This window comes from Macadamia integrifolia, chromosome 3 (assembly GCF_013358625.1).
Source record: "Macadamia integrifolia cultivar HAES 741 chromosome 3, SCU_Mint_v3, whole genome shotgun sequence".
In the NCBI taxonomy this organism is placed as follows: domain Eukaryota; kingdom Viridiplantae; phylum Streptophyta; class Magnoliopsida; order Proteales; family Proteaceae; genus Macadamia; species Macadamia integrifolia.
This window is the reverse complement of record NC_056559.1, coordinates 33,226,458-33,252,314: the sequence shown is the minus strand read 5'-3', so window position 1 is coordinate 33,252,314 and position 25,857 is coordinate 33,226,458. Positions and strand designations below refer to the sequence as shown.

General features: G+C 40.4%; 2 protein-coding genes across 3 annotated transcripts in view; one reads left to right on the top strand and one right to left on the bottom strand.

Moving 5' to 3' along the window:
* The window catches only part of LOC122074086 (dynein regulatory complex subunit 6-like), a 59,271-nt gene extending 36,579 nt beyond the window's left edge, over positions 1-22,692 (bottom strand). For both annotated transcript variants that reach the window (XM_042638908.1, XM_042638909.1), the window contains exons 1-7: positions 22,557-22,692; positions 21,004-21,296; positions 20,785-20,913; positions 20,474-20,681; positions 13,796-13,942; positions 11,979-12,053; positions 3,559-3,630 (exon numbers count right to left, since the gene is read on the bottom strand). In XM_042638908.1, the coding sequence (XP_042494842.1) occupies positions 3,559-3,630; positions 11,979-12,053; positions 13,796-13,942; positions 20,474-20,681; positions 20,785-20,913; positions 21,004-21,201 (829 nt within the window). In that variant the 5' untranslated portion in view covers positions 21,202-21,296; positions 22,557-22,692. The remainder of the gene's footprint in view (positions 1-3,558; positions 3,631-11,978; positions 12,054-13,795; positions 13,943-20,473; positions 20,682-20,784; positions 20,914-21,003; positions 21,297-22,556) is intronic.
* LOC122074085 lies at positions 15,885-18,646 on the top strand. The gene is made up of 2 exons (XM_042638907.1): positions 15,885-18,078; positions 18,163-18,646. Exon 1 carries the CDS (start codon positions 15,980-15,982, stop codon positions 17,888-17,890), a length of 1,911 nt encoding a protein of 636 aa, XP_042494841.1. The 5' UTR covers positions 15,885-15,979; the 3' UTR covers positions 17,891-18,078; positions 18,163-18,646.
* Positions 22,693-25,857: the final 3,165 nt, after the last annotated feature.

The following is a 25,857-nucleotide window of genomic DNA, read 5'->3' as shown; positions in this document are numbered from 1 at the left end:
AAGAGATTGAATTTTTCCTTAGAGTGTTGGCCCACGGGAAAATGTTTGCAAATGCAACCATGAATCGAACCAGATCAAAACAATGAAACACTTAGGAACAAAGAGAAGCAGATCCATTCTATACCCGATATGTACCAATGCGCAATGGGGTTGGCCCCCTTTTTCTATGACCGAATCCATAGATACTTGCCGCCATGAACTGCCAAAGTGGTTAATTTGCAACCCCTCTCATTCCCCGTAACTGAGAGCACGACCCAAACTCCATTCTTTAGGGCCACCTATGCACAAAGTGATTATTTTAGGTGTCTGGGCTTGATCATAAAAAAGAAGGTGAGAAATAGAGGATGATGTTTCACAGAATTAGAATAGGATCGATGAAGTGGAGAGATGAGTGGAGTGTTGTCTAATCCATATAATCCCTTAAAAACTAGAAGGAAAACTTTATAGGACAAATACAGCCAGCTATGATGTACAGTGCTGAATGTTGGGAAGTTAAGAAGCATCATGTATATAAACTCAGTGTAATGGAGATAAAGATGCTGAAATGGACGGGTGGTAAAACTAGAAGGATAAGGTAAGGAATGATCATCTTAGAGATGGTTTGGGAGTAGCTCCAATACATGATAAGTTACGACAAATTTGTTTGAGGTGGCATGGCCATGCTCAACGAAGGCTTTTGGATGCTCCAGTACGGAGGAGTGATTTGATTCAGATTGAAGGATCTAAGAAAGTAGGGGGCAAATGTAAAATTACCTTAGGAGAAGTGAGGAAATACATGCATAGCTTAGGCCTTATATCAAGTCTGATGTCAATAACCGACCCTATTTACTTGGGATAAGGCTGAATTGTTGTTATCGTTGGTGGAGAATGACTAGAAGGTTGTGAGCCACATAGGCCAAAGGGATTGTCCCCCCACCCCACCCCCCAAGGGGGTCTTATACTCTTATATGCAATATCTCCACAGAATCAGCACATCAGTATGATGTAGCTCAAAGGAGGAGAGCAAGAATTGGGCCCATTAAGCCTAATAGACCATCAGTATTGAGCCAGCCTCTTGGGGCAGTTTAGTCCAGTCCATTAAGTATCACTTAATAGCTATTGCATAGGGGAGGACAGCTAGCTTCATATTCTATTTTATTTAGTTTCCATTTTTAGTTTATCACTAGATACTCTTATGCAGCAGATACATCACCAAAAGAAGCTTGTTTGCTTAGGAAGAAGTCAAGGGTTGGGTTGCAATGTTGCATACATGTTGGGCCTTTGGTCCATGGGGTTTTCAATGTAATAGGCCCCTTTAATGGGCCCAAACTATGGGTATTAAGGCTGCATATGGGATTGCTTTTACTAGGGCTTAATTTCTTATACTTAGTTTATTTTTAAGTTGTTTTGGGTGTATTCAAATGAACCGGTTCTACATGGTTAATTTTTTTATTTTTTTATTTTTTTTATTTTTTGGATGAATAAATAATTCATTACCAAGAGGAGAAGAAGAATATACAAAGGAAAAGGGGGCAGGGGAGGGAAGGCTAAAGCCAACAAAGAGCAGCCAGCCCACCAAGGGAAAACAAAGAAAAGAAGGTAAACATCAATGCCTAGTGGATACAAAAAAGGGGGAGGGGGGAAAGCATACATAATATCAAGATGAGGGAGTACATGGTTAATTTAAGTGGCATCTTATCTTTATTTGTTTGCTTTAATAACTAATAGACTAGTGGAATCCACATCAGCAAGAGCTGATTATGTCTTGTACAGCTAGGGTGAGATAGGTCTCTCCTAATCACGACTCTATTTTTTCTTTGTTATTTCAGTTTCCTAGGCATTTAGATTACCTTATTGCTGCTATCTTAAAGATTCTGTTTTGGGAGTATCTTCTTGATGCAGGACAGGTTTGGGAAATCTGATACAAGTCTTCCTTTGCTGTCTTGCTGCCTCCCTTCTATTAATTGATGAATCCCCAATGTGTTTATAAGGCTATAATTTAAGAAAAAAGTGGGAAAATTGGGACGGATAGAAAAAGAATAGGGGAAACTGGGAGAGGCAGATGGCGGTAGCATAAGAAGCAAGAGTTATGGAAGAAAGAGGGGGCCTGGCTTCACCCCATCTTGGATTCACTCCAAGTTTTGCAGGTTTCACTCATACCGCAAGAAAATCGGAGAAAAATCTCCAGGTTTCAACATCATCTTCCTTCATTGTCTTACATTTCAAAATACATCCTTTTAAACACACCAACATCTTGGATTCACTCCAGGTTTTGCAGGTTTCACTCATACTGCAAGAAAATGGGAGAAAAATCTCCAGGTTTCAACATCATCTTCCTTCATTCTCACATTTGAAAATACATCCTTTTAAACACACCACCACCACCACCCCCCCCCCCCTCCCAAAAAAAAAAAGAAAGAGAGAGGGGGAGAGATGACTCCTTAATAACTACTTTTCCAGCAATAACTCCCTTACAACATTAGTACATAGCAGTTTGGACACTAAATAAAATAAAATACAACAAAATAAACCAAGCTACACATAACTAAAAAGAAATATGCATCCACACAAGGGACATCTACCACAATGAATTGATATGTTGTTGTGTACATCGGCATCTCCTCTGATATGTCCTACATCCCTAGAAGATGTCCTCATCACTTGTTCACTAAGTTTTCTAGTTCAGTTACTACCCAAAAATGAAGTTTCACCTTGCTGTTTAATCCTTAGGTATATTGATCCTGATATATGGGTTAATCAGGTGTCGATGGTCCTATACTGCTAACCTTGCTGGTAGGCCTGTTTCCGGATCTTTTACTGTTAGCAAGGGGCTAACTGGTCCTAGTGATCATATCGTTAGGTTTGGTCGTTAGCTTACTGTTTAATGACCCCAGTCCCATCACAGATTCACAGTAACTTCTCCATTTTGACTACATCTCATAAAAAAAAGTGTAGATAATACCCAAGATCATGGAGCTTCGCACAAGACCCGGACCACCAAAAGCTCTAGCCAGCAAGGTACAATTCTGATAAATTCTACCCAGTGGATCTCATCATGCAGAAAAGAGCCTCCAAGGTCACTTGGTGCTTAAGGAATTCAAAGGTCTGTAGTGTATGGATCAAGCTAAACCTAGTGGTTAAACCTCCAAGATCTATCTCTGTGTGTGTGTGTGTGTGTGTGTGTGTGTGAGAGAGAGAGAGAGAGAGAGAGAGAGGCAAGATCATATTTGATCAATTCTCTCTTTGTATAACCACTATTGCTCATTATTCATGACATTTCATTTCTTTTTTGGTCACATAAATATGCTGATAACTTATTAATACTTTCATCTTGAGATCTTAAAAATAAAAAATTGTATAATCATATTGGCTCATTATTCATGACATTTCATTTCTTTTTCGGCACAGTAATATGCTGATAACTTTTTCATACTATTATTTCATCTTGAGATTAAAAAAAAGAGGTCAAAAAGGTTCCATCAACCAAAAGATAAAGCACTAAATTCATTAGATGAATATCTAAATAACCACAGAAAAAAATTAAACAAAATAATTAATATTAGAAAAAAAATAAAATACCTTTTAAATAAGCAACTCCAAAATCTGTAACTTTACCGCATGAAATTTGCAATTCTTTCAAGTGTGTAAGCCCTGAAAAAAAAAATAGAAGAAACATTAAAGAAAGTGAAATATATATTTTTTTTTTGGATGAATAAATATATATTAAAACAAGAAGGAAGAATAATATACAAGGGAAGAGGGGGGGGAGAGGCCGAAAATCCAACCAAGGGAAAAAAACCCAATCAAAAATGGGAGACAACAGCTAGGGGATTCATAACATCAAGGGGGAGAGGGGGATAATATAAAAGAGGGCATAAGCTTGTTGATGTAGCAGCACTACGATGGATCGACCCAAACCCGCTCCAGAACCCGAACCAAGAACCCGATCCAATTTGGGATCGAAGTTACTGATTTGGGTTCAATGTTATTGGAATATTCTAGGATTTTATTCTATTTGTAATCTTTTATTTTTTAGGTAGTTTCTAGATAGGTAAGAAGTTTCCAATTTCAGTCCTTTGTTTCTAATTCTATTAGTCTAGATTTTAGGAGATTTGAATTTTAAATTAGTCTTTGACTTTAATTAGGAAGTTTTAATTTTAGCTTATTATAAAATAGGCATGTAACCAAAGTCAGGGAATTAATTGATTGAATGAAGAATGAATTGATTTAGAGAAACCCTGCATGGCTGTCTTCTTCCCCCCCCCCCCTTGTCTCTTATTCTCTCCTCTGCAAGAATCCCCTTCCCCCTTCTTCTGTGCAATAACTCCCCCTGCCCCCTCCTTCTCTTCCTTCCTCCTTTCTTTATTGTAACTGCTGAAACCCTGTTCTGGGCGACACTAACAGGTTCAGGTAGGCTTCCTCGATTCATCAACAGAGGCCAATTGGACCTGAAATTGGAATTAGATCCATACCCTATGTTCCCCTTCCCCAGTTCTTTCCATCCAACGAGCAATAAACCTGCAACAGGTTCAGTTCTGAGTTTTTTTTTCGTCTAACCCAGTTGCAGAAATTAAAGCTATTTATTCCCTTGATCTTAGAGCCTGCAATGGATCATACTCGAGGTGTTCGAGGTTGCGAATATACGCCTGAAGTTTCAGACCCAACCGATAGGTATTGAAGTTCTCTCCTTTTGTTTCTCTGCTCAACCGTTTCTCCTCTTCTATCGTGAGAAAGAAAACCTTTTCTTCTCACGATTTCTCTAATCCCCTCTTTCTTATTTCTTAATTTCCTTCAATACCCCTTCCTTCCTCCCATTCTTCATTGTCCTATTTTTACATCTAATTCCTAATTTACCCTTTCCACTATAACATTGTAAACCAGTGATTATGTCTTGAAGTCCTAACAAATTACAAGTCTGCCACCCTTATGAACTTCAATCTATTTACAGGATTGCCACTCGATTGTAAACATCAACATATTTACTGTTTTACCACCTAATCTTAGTCTTAAGAGCTTAAGTTCTTAGTGGGCCCACATCCATCCTATTTGGGTCTTTTGGGTCCCACCAGCCCCCCCATTACTTGTTCCATGGGGAGTCAATAACTGGTGGGGAAGAGCAGCACATTTGGAGCTGACGTCGAAGTAGATAGCGTTCCAAATCTTGTCAAATGAGCGAGAGTTGGACGTCCATTTATGAAGATTCTACTCCATCCAAAAGTGGTTGATGGTGGCACAAAAAGCAAGCTTACTGGTAGTATCTCAAATGGTGGATCCGTGAAAGGTCATATCGACCCAGATCCATTCCCTATTGAGAGGAAGGACTCTTCCACTAGAGGGACAACAGCGAGAAAGGACCTTCTTCCATATGGTGGAGGAGAAGGGGCAGGAGAAGAAAAGATGATCAGCATCCTCAGTTCCTCTCCAACAAAGGCAGCAAGCAAGAGAAACCTGGATATGACGATATATGAGGAAAGACTGCATAAGGAGGCAATTGGTGAGAGCCCGCCTTGCTGTGAAGCTATGACGGGGAATGTAGGACTTTGCGCCAATAAGCGGGAGGGGCTTTTCATCTTACATAGTTCCAGGCAGAGGAAAAGTTGAACATCTTAGAGGGAGAAGGGATCCAAAGGATGGAGTCCTCCCTTTAGGCCGGGGGGGAGGGGGGAGAGATGCCTAGATGCTAGCCAAGGAAGGGGGAGAGGGAGGGGGGGCCATCCATCATTGAGGACAGAGGAGACTGTAGCCAACCTATCCAGCCCCAAGGACTAGACAATCCTGGAACTAATAGAGTGGAGGAGAACTCCAGAAGGGTGCCAAAGGTCAAGCCCAAGGGAGGTAGAGGATGGTTTCCCAATAGAGTATGTGATAGCTTCCAACGCCTAAGGGTCTTAAGCTGAGGATGCCACGCCAACCCCAGGACGAGTCCAAAACCGGAGTGGTGGTCCAAATGGAGTTCAGCTTAAGGAGGTGGGAGTAGACCAAGGAGACCTAGATGTTGTTTTTCTTGGAAGCAATCCTCCAGATCATCTTGAGGAAGCCAGCTGAGTTCATGTCTTTGATGCGCCTAAGGCCTAGGCCACCTTCGGCTTTGGGGAGGTAGACAGAACTCCAACTGGAGCGGTGGAGAAACTTGGTAGAGTCAGTTCCTTTCCGAATGAAGGAGAAAATGAGAGACTCAACAGCTTTGATAGTGCGGGGGGGGAGGGGAGAACAGAGACTCTAGACCAATAGAGGTACATAGATTAAAGCATGGATCTGGAGAGCTCAAGGCACCCCACATAGGAGAGGAGTTTACTCTTCCAAAGCTGGAGTCTCTTCCGCAAGAGGTCAAGAATGGGGGTGCAGTGATGGGCAAAGAGCCTAGCAAGGATGAGAGGAAAGCCAAGATATTTGATAGGAAGAGAGCCAGGAGAGAAGCCCGTGATATCAAGGAGGCAGGCTTTCAAGGTATCGGAGATCCCAAAGGTGAAGATACAGGATTTGAGGAGATTAATACAGAGACCCAAAAGGCTCTCAAAGAGACGAAGGGAAGACATGATGGAGACTATGGAGAGGGGTCAGCTTTTGAAAAGATCATGAGGTAATCCGCAAAAGCAAGATGGGTAAGGGAGAGAGGTTTGCATTTGGGAATAAGGGAGATGAGGTGAAGGTCAGTGGAGGATTGGATGGATTTGGAAAAGACTTCAAGGCCAAGGGAGAAGAGGAAGGGGAGACAGGGCAGCCTTAGTGAATTCCCACCAAGGAAGAGAAATAAACAATTGTACTGCCACTCACTAGAACAAAGAACCGGGGAATGGAGATGCAGGCAAGGATCCAATGGAGAAAGTTCGGGGGGAAGGACATTTGGAGCAGGATTTTGGATATGAAATACCAAAGGATGGAATCAAAAGCTTTATGAATGTCAATTTTGAGGAGGGCCACATAACTATGAGATTTGCGGTCAAAGCCTTGGTCAATTTTGTGACACAGGATGATGTTATAGGCAATGCTCCTTCCAGAAATGAAGGCAGACTGATTTTAAATAACTAGGGAGCCAATGACCTTATAGATGTGGAGAGAAATTTGGCAATGAATTCATAAACCAAGTTACAAAGGGAAATGGGTCTGAAGTCCTACATGGAAGAGGCCCCTTCAGATTTAGGGATGAGGCAGAGGAAGTTATGGTTCACACCATTGATTTGGCTGGGATCGAAAAAGAAGCTCTTGATAACCCAGATGAGGTCAACCTTGATGATATCCCAGCAAGAGATGAAGAACCCCATGCTGAAACCATCAAGCCCAGGAGCTTTATTAGCCTTGTGGGAGAGCACAGCAGAGATTATTTCCTCATCAGACGGAATGGATTGGAGGGAGGGGAGGAGGTGGTCAAGGATGAATTTGTTGATCAAAGATGGGGGTAAGGGGGGATGGGAAGAAGGGGAGGGAGGATTAAACAGATCAGAGAAGTAAAAAGAAAAATCAGATTTGATGTCTTAAGGATTGTGGAGGGAGGATCCATCTCTAGAGGTGAGAAGGGAGATGGAGTTGGCATTAATCCAACCTTCAATAGATCAGTGGAAAAAGGCGGTATTGGGGTCTCCAAGCTCCAACTACTTAATACATGATTTCTGCATGAGAAAACTCTCTTCTTGGGACAAGAGGAGGGAGAGCTCAAGGGAAAGAGATTTTCCTCCTTAGTCAGGGTCAATTTGTGAAGATCAAGCTGGAGCCTAGCCTGGATAGCTTCAAGTCTAGACTTATAGGATGAAATCCTATCAAAGATGTTGCTAAAGCATCTAGAGTTCCAGAGCCTGAGGGTAGCCTTGACATGTCTAAGCTTCCTGGAAAAGGAGATGAGAGGGGAGGAGAACGAATGAACGGGGGTGTTCCAGATTCACGGATGAGGGGAAGGAAATCATAGTGGAGGGTCCACATATTAAAGAATTTTAAGGGTTTGGGACTGAAAGAGGTGGAAGGGTAAACAAGGAGAGAGATGGGACAGTAGTCAATGATATTGGGAGGGTCAAAAGTGGCATAAGAGGAGGGAAGGAAGCAAGCAAGGCTTTGTTGACAAGGGCCCCGTCAAGCTTGCAAACAACCCGATCGGTGCCACTTTGATGGTTATACCAAGTGAGCTTGCGCCGGAAAAGCGAAGGTCATTCATACCAATATCCTCGAGGCAAATATTGAAGGCTCAACAGAATGATGGTCAACAGGGTCGCCCCCAAGTTTTTTATGACCGAATTTGACCACATTGAAGTCTCCAACAATCCCCCAGAGCAAGGGGTCAATAGAAGAGATGGAACAGAGGTCATTCCACAAGGGGAGCCTCTTCGAGGCACTATTGAGGGGCATAGACAATAGCGAGGAAGCAACAGTTAACCCCAGAGAGAGATGGATAGATTGGGAGGCGGAGACAAGGGAAGTGACGCAGTGAAGGAGGGGGTTCCACAAGATCCAGATCCAACCATTGGGGCAATTGGCATAATTGGCAAAGAAGGAACAAGACGGGGCCATGGAAGATACAATACGGGAAGCATTGGGCTCAAGGACTCTAGTCTCCAAGAGACAATAGAGGGGGCATATTAAGATCTAATAAGAGATCGGAAAGTTGCATGCTTTGCCGAGGAGTTGAGGCCTCGGACATTCCAAATAGACCAAGGGGTCATTTAGAGTTATAATGAGATGGGTTCATAAGCTCAAGAGAGTAGAAGAGTTCTTCTTTTGGTGGTGGTACTTTTGATAGCGGAAGACTGCGCAGGGCTAGACATCTGGGCCTTGGATGGGGCAAATGACTTCGGGCTAAGCTTAGAGGCTAAAGAAGGCCTTAGGGTTTTTGGGGGGCGGCTTTGGTTTCGAGGGAGCAGAAGGGGCTAAGCGGTGACGGTTGGTGGTGGTGCAGGGGGCTGTCGAAGATGAGGGAAGCTGCTTGATCTCAAGGACAATAGGGGAGTGGTTTGCAGGGGTTGTAGTAAAGGCAGCAAGAGTGCAATCTAAGACCGGAGGAAGCTGGCTGGGCACATCTTAAAAGGAATTCCCAAAGCTGTCAGGGAGAGGTAACAATTGGTTATCATCATGGAGGGGAGGAGAGATTCTCATCTAGTCTCTTAAAGCTTGCAGAGCGTCGGGCAGAGGGCCAACAGTGTCGGAGATGGCCAAACAAGGGGAGTAGTTGCCGAATAAGGGAGGGAAGCTCGTAGGATCGCAGACGTGGCAAGGAGGAGATTCGGGGAGAGACTGGCAGAGGCGAGAGGGGCTCGCGGAGCATAAGTAATAGTATCAGTAGCAGGGTCTTCGTCTTCAGAGGCGAGAGAATCTCAAAACCAAGAGGGGGCGATAGTAGCAGGGGCAAGGGAGCTCGTGGAGCTAGAGTGGCGAGAGGTGCAGTCAAGGGGGCTTCAATAGGCGCGAGGGCTCGTACGATAGCCGGGGTAGCATCTATAGCGGCGAGGGGAGCTCGTGAGGCGACGAAGTGGTCGAGGTCATGAAATAGCTCGTTGGGTAAAAGAGAAAGGGTAGTCAAGTCGGGTTTAGAGGAGGAGGTTAGGGAGGAAGGCAAATGGGTCAAAGGGTCGAAGGGTCGAAGTAATGGTAAGGGTTGGATCACAAGAGTGGACCAAGGAGGAGAGGTCATGAGAGGGGCCAAGGAGGAGGGGTGGACCGGTAATTAGGAGTTAGGATAATTGGGTTGGGCCGAGAAGCGATGTTGGGATGGAGGGTGTTAGAGAAAGAGTGCTGGGCCTGAGAGGTGGAATGGGCCGAACAGCAAGAGATGGAGGAGGACAAGGGAGGTTTGAGGAGAGAAGACGAGTGTCAGTGGACAAGTCTAACATGTTAGTAACAGAGGAGGGAGGCTTAGAAGAGGGAAGAGGGGTGTCAGTGGGGTTTTTTTCTTTTCTTTCTTTGGTAAAGGGGATAATGGTTCAGCAGCAGCAATCTGACTGGGATGGAGTCTTGACGCGAGATGGGTCACCATCGAAGTTAGAGGAACCAGATGACAAAGAGGATGCTTCAGCGTCAAAAGGCAAAGGCTCCCAGAGAGCTAAGGATGGAGAATCGGTTTGGCCATTTGGTCTAAGGAAGGACCACGGGATCAAGCAACGGTTTTCTAGCAGATGCAGTTGCAGGATCAGGATCCGGGGAGCCTGGGAGAGGTATGCAGCTTCAGCTTTGGCAACGGCGATGTCTTGTTTTATTTTTCCGGCAACCAGATTTCACAAGGATGGGAGCATCCAAGGTGTTTTCCTCAATAGGGGAAGCATTGAACTAGCAAGAACAAGAGCACAGGCCCTAGTGGTGGCCAAAAGCCTTACAGGAGGTGCAATGGAGTGGCAGCCAATCATAGTGCACTGGATGGATGAACGAGAAACTGTTTTCTTCAACTAAGGTAATTGAGGGGGGAAGGTGGCTCTTCAGAAGATAGGTCGACACAGATCCTAGCAAAGCCCAACCTATCCATCAGCTTGGTTCGGTGGTCGAAAAAAAGAGGTTTCCCAATTACAGAGCCGACAATACTCAGGCCCTTCCACCCCAATAATGCAAGGGCAAGTTTGGGAGGGTGATCCAAATAGGAGCAGATTTGAAGTCAACTCTGTTTAGATTTGTGAAAGGGTCCCATTTCCTGAGAAAGACAGATTTGTTTCCTACCCTCCAGGGAACCCATCTTCAAGGGAACGCAACATATCAGATTCTTGGGAGAAATTGAAAACAAAGATACCATTGTTGAGCATAAAGGTCTACATATGACCAAGGAGTGGCCACTACTTCGAAAGGGAATCTTGAACAATGCTGAATGGGGCCTGCTACGCATACAATGGCCCACAATGCAAAGCTTCCATCTATCAATATCTGGTTCAAGGAGACCCAAGGGACAACTGCCTACTTTCTTGTCTCGATGGTGAATGTTGGCAAGAACACCAGAGGGAGGCCAACTCTAGAGGGGGAAGGAGAGGGACGGCCAATGTAGACCCAAGGTTTAGTCAAGGAGGAGGGAGGGACCTAGGAAGAGGGAGGGAAGGAGGGAGGTAGGGAGTTGTTGAGGGGAAGGACCAAATGCTGAGCAGAGGAGGGAATAGTATCAGCGTTTTCAAGAGGAGCACAAGAGGGAGGGAGGGGGGGATCAGGGGGAGCCGCGGCGGAGGCCGCTGAGGTAGAGGAGGGCATGTTGGTTCAGGTCATTGGGAGGGAGAGCAGGGGATCAGGGGAGGAGGGAGGTCACGAAACGCCTTATTAAGTCACATTAAGTCATCAAAAATCCGAAAAGCGATATATTATTATGACAAGAACAAGGTTGTCCAAAATCTGTAACCTTGCCGCATGAAATTTGCTTTTTCAAGTTTGTAAGCCCATTAACTTCATCACCGTCCCCAACACCTCTCATTGACTCATTCTAAAAGATTGTATATACCCTTCCAAGGTCAAGTTTAAAATCCAAAAATCTCTTCTCAGAATTGCATCAATGCATTCATTCATGCTGACACTCCATCTAAAATTGCATATCTTGAGCACCTTTAAGCTTCATTAATAGGCTCATATTACCTAACAACCCCTTCGCCCCTTTTCCTTCTTACAGCCACAGCGTTCACCACAATTAGTTGATACTTCAAAATAGTCTTTTTAGCTCATAAGCTCCCTCCACATAACAAAAAATACATAATCTCCAGTATAAATTGATACAAAATAGACTATCAATCTGTAGCTTTACTAAAGTGAATCTTGGCGAGATGAGTAATATATAGACAGCAAATCTTCAAATTGGTTTAGATGAATAAATGTTTGCAAAGGAAATACAGAGACTAAAAAAGTAAGAAGAGAGAATAAAATCAGCATGAAAGATTGTTACATTAAACTGTCTGCATTGTTTGGTAAATTAAAACCATTGGCAATCACAACTAGCAGAAAACTATAATGAAAGCATGGTACAAGTGATCACAAAAAATATCTTACAATGCCATGCCAGTATTGATTCTGAGTGCATACACCAACACCAGGGAAGAAAACTGAAAGCAAGAAGAACCTACCTGAGAGAGGCTTCATGTCCGCATCCGTAATGCATTTACAACATCTGATATTAAGAGACTCAAGCTTCAATAAACCTGTCAGGAGGGAGACAATGATCCTAAAATATAAGGCAACTAATTTGTATAATTGTACACAAAATAAAGCAAACTAAGCAAGCAAAGTTGAGAACTTGGTGCAAAGTTCAAAGTCTAAGTCACTAATCACACTAAAGCTAAAAGGCAACTGGTTTGTATAATTGAAGACAAACAAAGCAAACTAAGCAAGAAAATTTGAGAACTTAGGGCAAAGCTGAAAGAGTCACTTATCACACTAATGGCTACAAACCAGGCTTCAATCTTCTTTCATCCTATTCTTCTTTTCTTTTTTGTGCATGTGCACGTGAATGTGTGTCACGGTTTAGGCTGCTCCCATTTTGCACGCCGCAACTACGGGAATCGCTTTTGTTTTCTTCTCCTCTAGCTACTAAGATGTTTCAGTTCACCAGGTTCTCTTGCCTGCCCATGGATTCAGCAGCAGTTCGAAAGGTTGATCTATTCAAGAATCTCTGGATCTATGCTTATTTTCAGCGCCCGCTACAAGCAACTCGAATCAATACGAAAACTCTTTGTTTTGGCATTCATTCCCCTTGCTTTGTGTCAATTCCCTGCCAAGTGCCCCTGTTGCAGTCGGGGGCAAGGATTAAAGTATCGGTATCGGTCGCCGTATCGATCAGCTAAAATTAAGATACGTATCGGAGGGTATCGTATCGTATCGGAGATACACTAAGATACGCTAAAGATACACACATAAATGAATAGGAAACATTTTTTTAAACACTTTTGCATAAAAAATTTGTTTAAAAAAGCTATTGATAACATGTATTATGCATAAACACTAAATTGAGGGTATCGTACTAAGAATTCAAAGTCTGCAGTTGTCCCATAAATGTAAAATCCTTATTCCCAACCTTGATTTCCACTTTAGTTAGAGAGAAATATGGCTGACAGCAACTTTGGAACAAAAACCCTTCAAAAATTCCTTTTTTTTTCTGAAAAATTACCCATATTGGCCATTATATGACCGTAGCGCCGATACGTATCGATACTCACCGATACGTACCAATATATATATATATATATATATATCGATACATACTGATACTCACCGATATGTACCAATACATACCGAAACGTACATTTTACCTCAATTTTATATTTTTCATAGAGTCGTATCGAGGCATGTCGTATCATATCGATGTGTATTAGTGGTGTATTGATGCATATCGGTATGTATTGTAGGATATACATCGATACGAAATGATTTAAAAAATTCAATGTATCGTATCGGTGTGTATCGTATCGACCGACTAAATTTAAGATACGTATCGGAGGGTATCGTATCGGTATCGGAGATACTTAAAACCATGGTCGGGGGTGTAGCCGTGACATTCTCTATCGCACACATGCGAGGACCCAGGATCGTTGTGTGTGTGCAAGCACAGCCAAAATTGGAAGGAGTGGGTGCATGTGTGAGATTTTTTGGGTTTCCCACCAGGAGTCTTTATCTACTACCCTAACAAGTTTCTGATTGTTCATGTTAACTTACAAGATATACATGGATGCAAACACCGTCCACCACACAATATGCAAAGAAAACCAAATGAATAGGAGCAATGATATTATAGGAAGCTTCAACAGAAATTTAAAATTTTCTCAAACGCTATTCTTGGTTGGGAATATGAAACCTTGCATGACATTTTCAGAATAACAAAAACTGCAACTGCAAAGAGCATGACAAGTTCATTTTCCAGTCAGAGCCAGAATACTGACCAACATACCTTTAAGATGAATGAGGCCACCATGAATACCTGAACATCGCTCTAGGTCCAACTTTACCAAGTTAACTAAGCCAGCAAAAGCACTCATTCCTTGAGCAGTGATGGCACTGCTCTTTTTAAAACTCAAAGATGTCAAGTTTGAAAGACCTGAAAGAACAAGACATACATTATGATAGTGCAGTCACCAAAGCCAAAAAACAGTTAAAAAAACAAATGTAAAAACATTAAAGAATGGGGGACTATATTAAGTAAAAAATATAGGTAAGATAATATCGCATAGCAGAAAGCAACAATGTTCAAATCATCTACATCAACAATAACCATGCACCAGGAAGTTTGTGAAGTCTAGTGCATTAAAATCAACCAAAACAAGATGTTCATTGATGAAACAAACCCGGTAATTAGAACAATTTATCAAACAATCAGGATAGAAAAAAAAAAAAGAAAAATCAATGATCAGGCATATCTGTAGTCCTTAAGTACCCAACAGTTCATATTAGTTCCCAAAGTAATTTACAGGAAGGACACTTCATTTGCCATCTGAAATTTATCCTGTGGAACAGTTAACCACACAAAACAAGGTATCCCATAAAAATTCCTCCATTCAAATGCACAACTTTAATAGAAAATGAACTACCACATAGATGGCTATCATGCTGATAGGCTCTAGCAGGCACACATTTTTTTAGGGCTCAGAAACAAAGTAATATTTTTGTAATCAACATAAAACCAGAAAATGGTTCTCCACAAAACAAGTGTAGATGCAACAGATCAGGATGCCAAGCACTCTTAAAGTCCTCACACACCACAGAAAACATATGCAGACATGGCATTCAAATGGTTAATTTCCCAAAAAATGAAAAACAGAAGACAATTCAAAACAACCCAAAACACAGGCATGAAAGTCAAACCAAGTACTTTGCTATTGCAATAAATTGAAATTGATAAAAGTGAGCACTAGTTAACACATTCTTAACACAGTGCATGAATGCAAAATAAGTTGGGGAAGCGAACATAACCTAAGCCCTCAAATGGTTACAAAATCTAGAAGTTTTAACCAGTTGAAATCATAGTTGTCAAGGCGTCGCCTAGGCGAGGCCTAGGCGTCCAAGCGTTTTTTTAGGGTCACGGCGAGGGACGCCATTGCTGAAGTATAAAAGGCGGTCGCCTTTGGTATAAAGGCGTCCAAAAGGCGTCGCCTTGGTCGCCTTTATACCAAAGGCGACCGCCTTGGTGTTTTTTTTTTTTTTTACTTTTACTTAATTATTTATTTTTTATATTCTGATTCTTAATTTTTCATTTGCTGAAGTACAGGTTTTTAAAGGATGTGAGACACATGGAATCATTTACTCTCAAGTGAACAAAAAAAAAAGGGTTTGGTGGTGGGGGGAAATAAAACATGCAAAGTTTTTTTAAAACCCTCCATTTCTCTTGTTCAGTCCTTCTCTCTACCGGCCGGTGACCTGTGACTGCCATTACAAACTAACAATCGTCGGAGAACCGCTATGATTCAACCGATCGATTGAACACGACCCTGCGACTCTCTCTTCAACGTCCTCGAAAAAGGTATGTATGTTTGTAATTTTTTTTTCCCTCCCTGCTTCGTTTCGAGCTACGATTTCTTTTTTTTTTTCTCCCTCTTCTTCCTCTGCTTCTTCTTCGCCTACGATTCTTTTTTTTTTCTTCTTCCTCTCTTCTTCCTCTGCTTCTTCTTTGTCTGCAGCTGAGTTTTTTTTTTCCTCTTCTTCCTTTGCTTCTTCTTCGTCTATTGCTGGGTTTTTTTTTTTTTTCCTCCCTTCTTCCTCTGCTTCTTCTTCGTCTGCATCTGGTTTTTTTTTTTTCCCCTCTGTTGTTCTCAAATGCTATTCTCAAATGCTGTTATTTATGTGATAACCATGTTTTTTATGTACAAAACATCCTGCCCTGCAAGTATATAGACTGTAATAGTGTAATCTGTGATTCTGTATTATGAATTTATGATTGCATGATTATTATTGTTGTGCATTAGTGTAGTGCATTAGTGCATTAGTGCATTAGTGCATTAGTGCATTAGTGAATTAGTTATTATTTTTTAGATTGTAAAGTGCATTGTAGATTGATATGCTTTTTCTTATTTTTTGTTACTTAGTTTCTCTTGTTGTTGTTTCTTATGTTTATGTAGTGCTGTAGTTTATTCAAATAGATATGGCTACTAGTGGTAGTGGCGGGCCATCTGCTAGTACTGGCGCATCAACATATGATCCAAGCAAAGATCCAACTAGGAAGGCCAAATCAAAAGACCCCGGGTGGAAGTATGGATATTGGCCAGATCTTAATGATAAGAACTTAGTGCGATGTACACTTTGTGGAAAAGATGCCAAAGGAGGAATCAAAAGGCTTAAGCAACATTTAATTGGTGGGTATGGAGATATATCAAAGTGCCCAAAGACAACTGCAGCAATCGCTAGAGAGATGCATGAAGCTATCATGCGAAATCAGAAGAGGAAGCCTGATGTATTTGATGAGGATTATTCTGTTGGTCATCAGGAGGGAGATGATTTGCCTGAAGAGATAGAAAGTGGAGGGCAACTCCAGTCTGGTGTACAAAGGCCCCCAACTATAGACTCCTCAATAAGGAACCTTGTACCAAGTTCTGGGACATCTTCCAAAAGGAATAAAGTTAATGTTAATACACAAATGGCAGTAAAGGGTCCGATAGATTCTTATCTTAGACGGACTCCTGAAGAAATAGTTGGTGAGAGGAGGTCTAAAGGTTCTACCCAGACAACAATACAAAGCAGCTTAAGATCAAATGCAGACAGAAAGAAAACTAATGCATATGTTGCAAAATGGTTTTATGAAGCTGGCATCCCATTCAATACTGTCAAGTTAAGGAGCTTTGAGGAGATGGTTGAAGCCATTGCACAGTTTGGGTCAGGATATAAGCCCCCTTCTTACCATGAGTTGAGAGTGCCCTTGCTACAGGATGAAAAAGCTCAGATTGACTGTATCAAGACGAAATATGAAGATTATTGGAAAAGGCACGGGTGCACTCTTATGTCTGATGGGTGGACTGACAAGAGAGGTAGACACTTGATTAATTTCCTTGTCAATTGTCCATTGGGGACTTATTTTATGGGCTCTGTAGATGTATCTAGTGAGTCTCAATATGCAGCCATGTTATTTCAGCTGCTTGATAGTAAAATTGAAGAAATTGGGGAGGATAATGTGGTACAAGTAGTTACAGACAATGCAGCTAATTATGTTGCAGCTGGTAGAATGTTGATGGAAAAACGGAGTAAGCTTTATTGGACTCCTTGTGCAGCTCATTGTTTGGACCTCATGTTAGAGGACATTGGCAAGTTGAAAGCTTATAAAACAACAATAGAGAGGGCAAAAACAATGACAAGTTTTATCTACAGACATTACAAACTTGTTGATGCTTTGAGGAAAAAGACAAATGGAATAGATCTGGTGAGGTCTGGAGTTACAAGATTTGCTACCTCATTCTTGACACTACAAAGTTTGTACAAGAACAAGGATGCCTTGAAGCAATTATTTGTATCTGATGATTGGAATAGTTCTAAGTTGTCCAAGACAGAGGCAGGTAAGAAAGTACTTGAGACAATACTTGCACAAACATTCTGGAACAGTGTACTAGATTGCTTAAGAGCATCCCAACCAATTTTAGTTGTCTTGAGGTTAGTAGATGGTGATGAGAGGCCTGCATTGCCTGAAGTTTATTTGGCAATGGAAATAGCAAAAAAAAGGATAAAAGTAAATTTTGCCAACAAAGAACGGTCATGGAAGAAGGTGTTAGCAATTATTGATGATCGTTGGGAGGTCCAAATGGATCGACCTTTATATGCTGCTGCCTTTTACCTAAATGCTAGCAAATATTTTGACCACATCAATGATGCCCCTTTTGAAGAATCATGTAAAATACAAGATGCATTCATGTCAGTTATTGAAAGAATGGTGCCCGACTTAACTGTGCAAGACAAGATCATACGTGAGTCTCAATTGTACAGAAAATGTGAAGGTAGCTTTTCAAGGAGTTTGGCTTTTAAACAACGGATGGTCGGTGAAGGAGCATTGGATCCTAGTAAGTACTAAGTATTTTTTTTTTTTTAATTTTAATAAGTATTTAACAATATGTGTATCTAATTTTTTCCTTATATATAGTCTCTTGGTGGCAAACACATGGATCTTCGGCCCCTACGCTTCAACAATATGCAATACGCATATTAGGCCTTTGTTGCTCCGCTTCCGGTTGTGAGCGCAATTGGAGCACATTTGATTTTGTACGTATGATCTTGTATATTAGTTTGTAATTATATTTTTTACATTTATTTCTTGACTTAAATAAAGAGTATTTATGGATTCAGATTCACACCAAGAAGAGGAATAGACTAGAACATCAGCGCTTGAATGATCTAGTCTATATCCAATACAATCGTCGGCTTCATTCAAGGTTCCAAGAAAGAAGGGAAAAAGGCAGCAATTGTGATCCATTAATTCTTGATGAAATGAATTGGAGTAGTGAATGGATAACAGGGGATCAAGAAGATGGAGATTTAGTCCATCCTGGAGACGACCTCACATGGGGAGATGTTGATAGAGCAGTTGGTGCATCTACATCGGTGGGGGGTCGTAATTTACCTAGGAGGGCTCAAGGATCAACAAGTGCAGCCAATATTTGCTACACACGTCGTGGTAGGGGAAGGGCCACTATTGAGGAATCATCAGATGATGAAGTTGAAGAAGAGGTCCACGATGTGGTGCGTGATGATGAAGATATTGAAGAAGACTTTGGTGATGGGCCAACTGATTCTATGAATCAACAACAACAGGAGGGAGAAGAATTAGATGTTGATTTGTTAGCTTGATTATGGTTAAACAAGAACAAAGTTTAGCTTGATGGTTTATTTTGTTGTTTTAAAATTTATACTTTAAAGCTTACTAAAGTTTAGCATTTTGGTTTATTTTTATGTTTCTTAATTTCCATTAGGTGTTTTTAATTCTCCCCAGGTAGGATTGGAACCCATAGCCTATCACCTATCATGAGTCATGACTCATATATTAAGGAACAAGGTTTCTCTTGTTGCTTAGTGTTTTAGTATCACTAACTTATATGTATTGATTGACAGGGGGTTAAACATTAAAATATCATGGTTCATGGACTCATGGTCTATGATGGACTTTGTGGATCTCGTTTTGGGCATCATAGAGGTAAGTATATCTAACTACATACTTAAATAGTTAAATATTATATTATTTATAATATTTCATTAGGAATTATATGTTGTTATGCACTTATGCCTTTTGTTTAATTTATAGCTTTTTTTTTTATGAATAATTTTTTTATTTTTTGTTGTGTATTCTCATGTTAGAAAATATATCACTTTGCAATTTGCATTGATATGAATTTCATGTTGAATGTTGATTCTTGTCTCTTGATATTGCTTAAAGTGTGTACTTTTTTCCCTTGATGTTGCTTAAAGTCGTGCTTCTTGTATTTTGATATAACTTAAAGGCTTGATTTTTTACAAGCAATTTAAAATTAAGTATATCATTGTTATACAGTTGTACTAGATATTATAGATATATTAAAAAAATAGTAACGCCTTTTTTGGCGCCGTATTCGCCGTAAGGCGGGCGCCTTCTCGCCTAAGCGCTTAGACATCCCTCCAGGGCCTTGGTTCGCCTTGGCGCCGTGACAACTATGGTTGATATATGTTTCCAGAGTTCACGAAGTCTTGGAATCCCATAATAACAAGAATGATAAAATCAGAAAACTGATAGTTGCAATCTAATAGCACATATGAAATGGGTAGGCTAGTGATCTTGCCTCCTCTCAACTCCAGGTGCAGAAAACAAAAATATAGTGATGAGTTCTCAATTCAATCCACTTTACTAAATCTCAGTTTACTGCAAAATGAAATTCCAAACTGGAAGGTGCTCAATTCCCAATCCTATTTCCAACACTGTTCTATTCGCTAAGGTACATATAAAAGACAGGCATAAAATAAGCCATCATTGTGTTGCAAGCCAAGATGGATTTTCTTTTCATTCAACTATTCAAGTTTATAATTGAGTAGTAGCTGGGCATTTTGTGAAACTGTCAGAGCAGTTCTTCTAGGAGTCAGTTGCAGAAAGAAACATCCATTAAGTTGGCAATAGGGACCTTGAATTGTAAATGTAGCTTCTTTAGTTAGGGATTCCAGAATTTGGTGCTTTTGGATTTGTCCAATGCTATGGATTTCTGGGTTTTTATTATGTAGTCTGGGATAACTTTATGTCTGTGTATTTTCATCTTTTCCAATTATCTATAAGAAAAATATTATGATTCTTATCATTATTTAAAATAAAAATAAAAAATCTGGGTCCCAGGACTATATGAAGTTAGCTGATGTTGGGAAAAGGAAAGCAGATAAAATAATTAGTATACAACAGTAGGCAGTTAACAAACAATAAAGAAACCACTTTAGGTGACCTATAAAACACATCAGCAAACTTCAACCGTGTCCAACAACAGAAATAAAATCAATCAAAAAAAATCAGTTATAAATATTAACATGGATTGTTGGCATATAAGAAAAAGCTTTCTATAGTCAGAAACGCGACAGTAATACGATGCAGGATTTTGTAGGACTGGAATAAATCCCCACATACAAAATGAAATAGAGAAGAAAATACCACTAATGTGTTCTAGTCCATGGTCTGAAATCTGGTCACAATAATTGAAAGTCAAGGCTTGGAGGTTTGTACAATCTTTGAGAAGGGCCAACCCAGAATCTGTTACATCAGAACCAGAAAGATCTACTGATAACAAAGATGAACCCTGGGAAGAAATTACATCCATCCAACATTCTTTTGCTTCAGGGTATTCTCCCAAAGAAATATCCTGCAAAAGAGCAGCTAAAAACCATTATTTCAAAGTTCTGAGATTGATTGATACGCAAACAGAAATCAGACCACAAAAGTATACTAGCCAACAGAGATATTACCTGGAGAGCACAATCTCTAAAAGCTTCAAGAGAAACATCAGTCAAACGATTGGAATACACCAATTCATTAAAAATCAGCTGACTTAAATCCCTTGGTAGTATGGAGAAAGTGCTATAATTATCAATATCCTGTTAAGTAAAGGATTATAAAAGAATGATCAAGAAAGAGAATTCGCACTGATGATTCTGAAATAAGCATGACCTAAGGAAAACAAATACCTCACATATTCTATGAATGCATAGTTCTATAAGAGATGGGCATTTGCCTCTTCCCTGCTGAATATCTACACTAGACCGAGGAAACAAGGTCCCCATCCATTTTGAACTGCCACTTTTGGAATATATTCCAGGGACCCCTCTTTGCACACTGTCTTCATTGACCTGTTGGTCTCTCTTCCTCGAACAAGCTCCTCCCATTGAGAAATGATTTTGCAAATAGTTCAAGAACTGTCATGAAAATGCAGCAGAACAATGCAGCCCACCCATTGATGCTGCATTTAGAATGCTTACACCTTCAAAAGAGAAAGAGTTAAAAACAAAAAGTTATTTCATGCTTCACCTGTTCATTCCTCTAATAACAGAAAGAAAGCAAATTTAATCATTTCAAAGACCCAGAATCCAACAAACGAATATCAGACAAAATGCTTCAAGCATATGTTGTGTGCATCCAATTGCAGGGATTAATGCGTGTACAAACTACTACTTTCAATGCAGATTCATTTGCCATAGATAATGGCTGCCCCGTCAAACTCATGAGCAGCTTAAGAAATTTCTTAGAAACCAAATTTCAACAATCATCTGACATCAGCATGCCATGAAAAGCTAGGCTTACAATTTCTGTATTTATAAACACCAACTTAAGATTCTTAATTCTCAAATCGTCATACCTCATAGCTCTATTCAGATGCAACAAAATAGTGAAAATATAGCAATGCATCACCGAGTGCTCAAAAATGTAAAGAATCAAAGGATATAACCAACAACAGAAACGTGCTGTCTGATAAGTAATAGAAATAAGGAAAAATCTCTGTAGTCTTGATGGGTAGAAAAACAAATCCTTAAAAAAAATAAAATAAAATAGATGCCAGAGACAAATCACTTAATAATTCAGTTGTCAGACTCGGGCCTCCATCTGCAACGGACATGGCTTTAATAAAACCAATAACTTACACAAGAATCAGAGCATAAGGATCTTATGTACTCGTTCAAAGCCAAAATTCTTAAATTCTTAAAATTATTCATATATTAAAACTTATTAAGCCCACATCACATCAAAGACGGATGAAATGTCCACTGATATCGGAAAGGGACCCAGTGGTTAAGCCATAACAGACCATAATTTCATATCGATCGTGAAAAACATATAACGGCAATCTAGACCCCAATTCCCTAATCAGTTGCAAACCCACTTATTTTAGAACATCAGGGGTGAAAGAAAATCTCTTCATCCATGATAAACGCATAGTTCAATACTGCAATACTGCAGTTGTATGTTTATATTTGGAAGGAGCATCGAGATATTCTCATAAAAAATCATTTTTTTTTTTCTCCTAAATCAGTTGAGTAAGATTCCAATCCATATTTTCCATCGACAAGCTAACACTATATTAGAACTCAAAAGCAGACACAGAAAAAGCAGCGAATGAGATGATCGTCGAGTATGTAACCCTAGAAGGGAAGAAAATAGCCGACTTGAAACCACTCGAACATCAATTTAAGCTTATTAAGTTAATGGAGGCGATCATTTACATGAAATTTACAAAGAAAAATACCTTAACGGAGGAACAAATCAAGAAAGCTTCATCGAATTGATTGTTCGAAGTGTAAGAGAAAGATCAGAAATCGAGAGAAAGAGAGAGAGATGAGGTAACTGAAGCAACACCAAAGAAGGGGAGAAGAAGCAAAGAGAGCTAACAAGTCACGAGCGTGGAGGAGCTGGTGAAGCCGAACCTCACTCCGAAGCGTCAGATCGAAGACACGTGTTGAGAGAGTCAGCGAAGGAGGTTCGGAGAGAATGGCAGTTTCCGTGCTTCGGAAGTTGAGATAAGAAATTGATAGCAGTGGGTCCCACGTAGGTCTCTAATGATTCTCCTTATTATTCGCTTTATCCGCAATTATGCCACGCGGTGCTGCGGTAGATTTACACGCAACGCTAAGTATAGTTCACTTACCGATGGGACTATGATTGCTTGTTTTAAACTTTAAATTATTTTTAATTCTTAATTAATCATCATTTAGTAGTCCACGTAATTGATAATCCAATCCGTCGGTTTTGAACTCAAAACTTTGAAGAGGTTAGAAGAAAGGTAGTAACTAGGACGAGTTACGAGTTACGAGTTACGAGTTACGAGTTACGAGTTACGAGTTTCGAGTTTGTACATTAGTGGGAAACCAAATCATTGTATTAACTCAGCTGGGTGTGTTAATAGATTGGTTGGACTGGTTTCATTCAGTTTCATTGATTTCGATGTGAGAATGAGTACAACCAAAACAGGAATCAATAAATGTGTATTGATTTCAGTTTGATTATAGGCTTCTTATTAGGTTTCTTTTCTGTTCTAGTCCTCTCTGTGTTGCACTCCATTCTCACAGAATCGAGTCGGTGACCGAGTTAACTCTGGCTAACCCACAAACCTTTCAGGATCAACAATGCAGTAACTACTATACAGCATACATCTACTAAAGTAAGATAAAACCTGTATTTTCAGCGGAATACATGTTCATAATAATACCAGTAATTGATTCCCAAATTGAGTTATATACATATAGGCCCGAAGGCATGATATATACACAAAATATAACAATTTAAGCACCAAATCATCAAAATAATAAAAAAGAATCAATCTAGAGTCGCTACTGCTATGTAGCACAATCCTCACACGTGCAATCAGCACCGTACTCGAACTCATCAGGGACCCACCATTCTTGGGAGTGAAACTCCACAGTAGGACCCAACTCCTGATCTTCAGGCGGGTAACTTGTAAAATCATCAAAAAATAATTGTGTACGTGGGATGAACTCACTAGCCCAGTAAGTGGAAAGAAAGACCACACAAGTAGTCACAATACAAATAAACATATATGTATGCAATTCATTTTAATCACATTCACCTAAACAACATTACTAGGTTATAGGCTATGTGCTACTCACAACCACAATGAGCGTATGCTCCTGATAGGAGTTGCAAACCCGATCCCGTGATACACCCATAGGGTTATCAGAGAAGGCCCACCATTGCTACCGGAATGTAAATGCAAGCCGACTTTCGACAATTTAAATGACAGAAAGTAAATGGGTAACTCCACTCGAAATAAAAGCAGTACAATAGACCCTCTGAATATACCGTCGGGGTTACGGACTATCCTAGCGATCAGTCGTGCGTACTTCTAACCGTTGCAAGAGTCCAACAACAACGACCCGATGCTTTCCCCCAATGGTAACCCAACAGGTAAACCCCTATAGAGAAGGGTCATAGCACAAAGGGATATATCAATCTTAGTCGCACACCTCTATATAAGATAGTATGATTATCCGATGGCACCACGTCCCATTCCACCAGCCACTATGTACTCGTTTTCAAGCTGGCTATGGTATCTAATCTAGCATAAACATTGTGTCCAAATGAGATTTTTCCATCATATACATTAAGACATAATGAATATTCAAATATAAAACAAAGCATAGTATATTATGTAAATGCACATACAATGAGTGGTATGGCATACGTGATGTCTAGTCTACACACAAGTAATATGATGACATGGCTAGACTAAAGCATATTAAGTGATGCATAAACACTCTGGATTTAAATCAAGTCCACCCCCCACTTACTTGTATAAGTACGGGGTGCTTGCTCCCGGAACATAAGAGATCCGATGAGTGGGTATGCGTATAACGAGTGTAACCTATCATAAACGTAATGATTTATCATTTTACTATTTTGGAGTCAAAATCATCATGATTGAACACTCAAATCAGATTTAGAATCATAAATGGGGGTTTCTCATGTAATTTAGGCCCATTTTGGGCATTATGGGCTGACAGGTGGGTCTGAGACTATGACAGGCAGATCTGAAACCCACCGGTTTGATACCCGCTGGTTAGGCCAGAGACTCAAAACTGAGTTCTGGGCACACAGGTGGGTCTGAGACCTACCGCTTTGACACCCCCTAGTCAGAAAAATGAGAACTTTGCTATCATCTTCCCATGAACTTGTTTGGGGTCGATCCGGCGACTCTAATCCCTCATCTAAGGTCCACTCATACATCCACAACCTAAATCTAAGATCAAAACAAAAGAAAAAAAGGGGATTCTTACCTCTCTTCTCAAGAACACCAATGAAACCTTAATTTCACTTCTTTAGCTCAAAAACTCTAGATCTTCACCAATACTCTTTCCAAATCCTTCAAAATCATTGTACACACCTTCCATTAGACCTTAGATTCAATTATCCAAGTAGGATTAGCAAGATTCAAGTGGGTTTTTCCCCAAAAATCAAAAGAGGATTTAAGAAATGGATTTTTCTAAGAATCCTTGGAATATGCACAATACCTATCTCAAATCGAAGATCCCGACGAGCTAATCATCATTCCAGCCTCAAAATACTAAGACACGACTCCGATGAAGCTCTATAATCGATTCCCTTCTTCTTTCTTCTTCCTCTTCCTTTTCCTTTCTCTCTCTCTCTTCTTTACTTTCTCCCACCAACCAACTAGCATTAATCTGGGAGGAAAGCAACAAATATTTCCCTTTTATACCTGAGCCCCTAAAATATCTTTTAGTCATAGGTGGGTGGATATATCTCAGGTGGGTATCTCAAGTGGGTACATCTCAAGTGGGTATCTCAGGTGGGTATCTTACCCCCCCCGGTAGTGTCATACCTTACAGTCAGCTCATTTGTTAGTGTTCCACTTAGGCTTCAATGGGAATAAATTTCCATGCATAATTAAATTACGAAGGAACCCACAAATACTAGTATGTACCTTTACTCCTTGTACATGGCCTCATGGTGCGTGCAAGTGCAAGGCTTGGGTGCACATATTACATTTGGTACCCACTCAGTTATATTGGGCC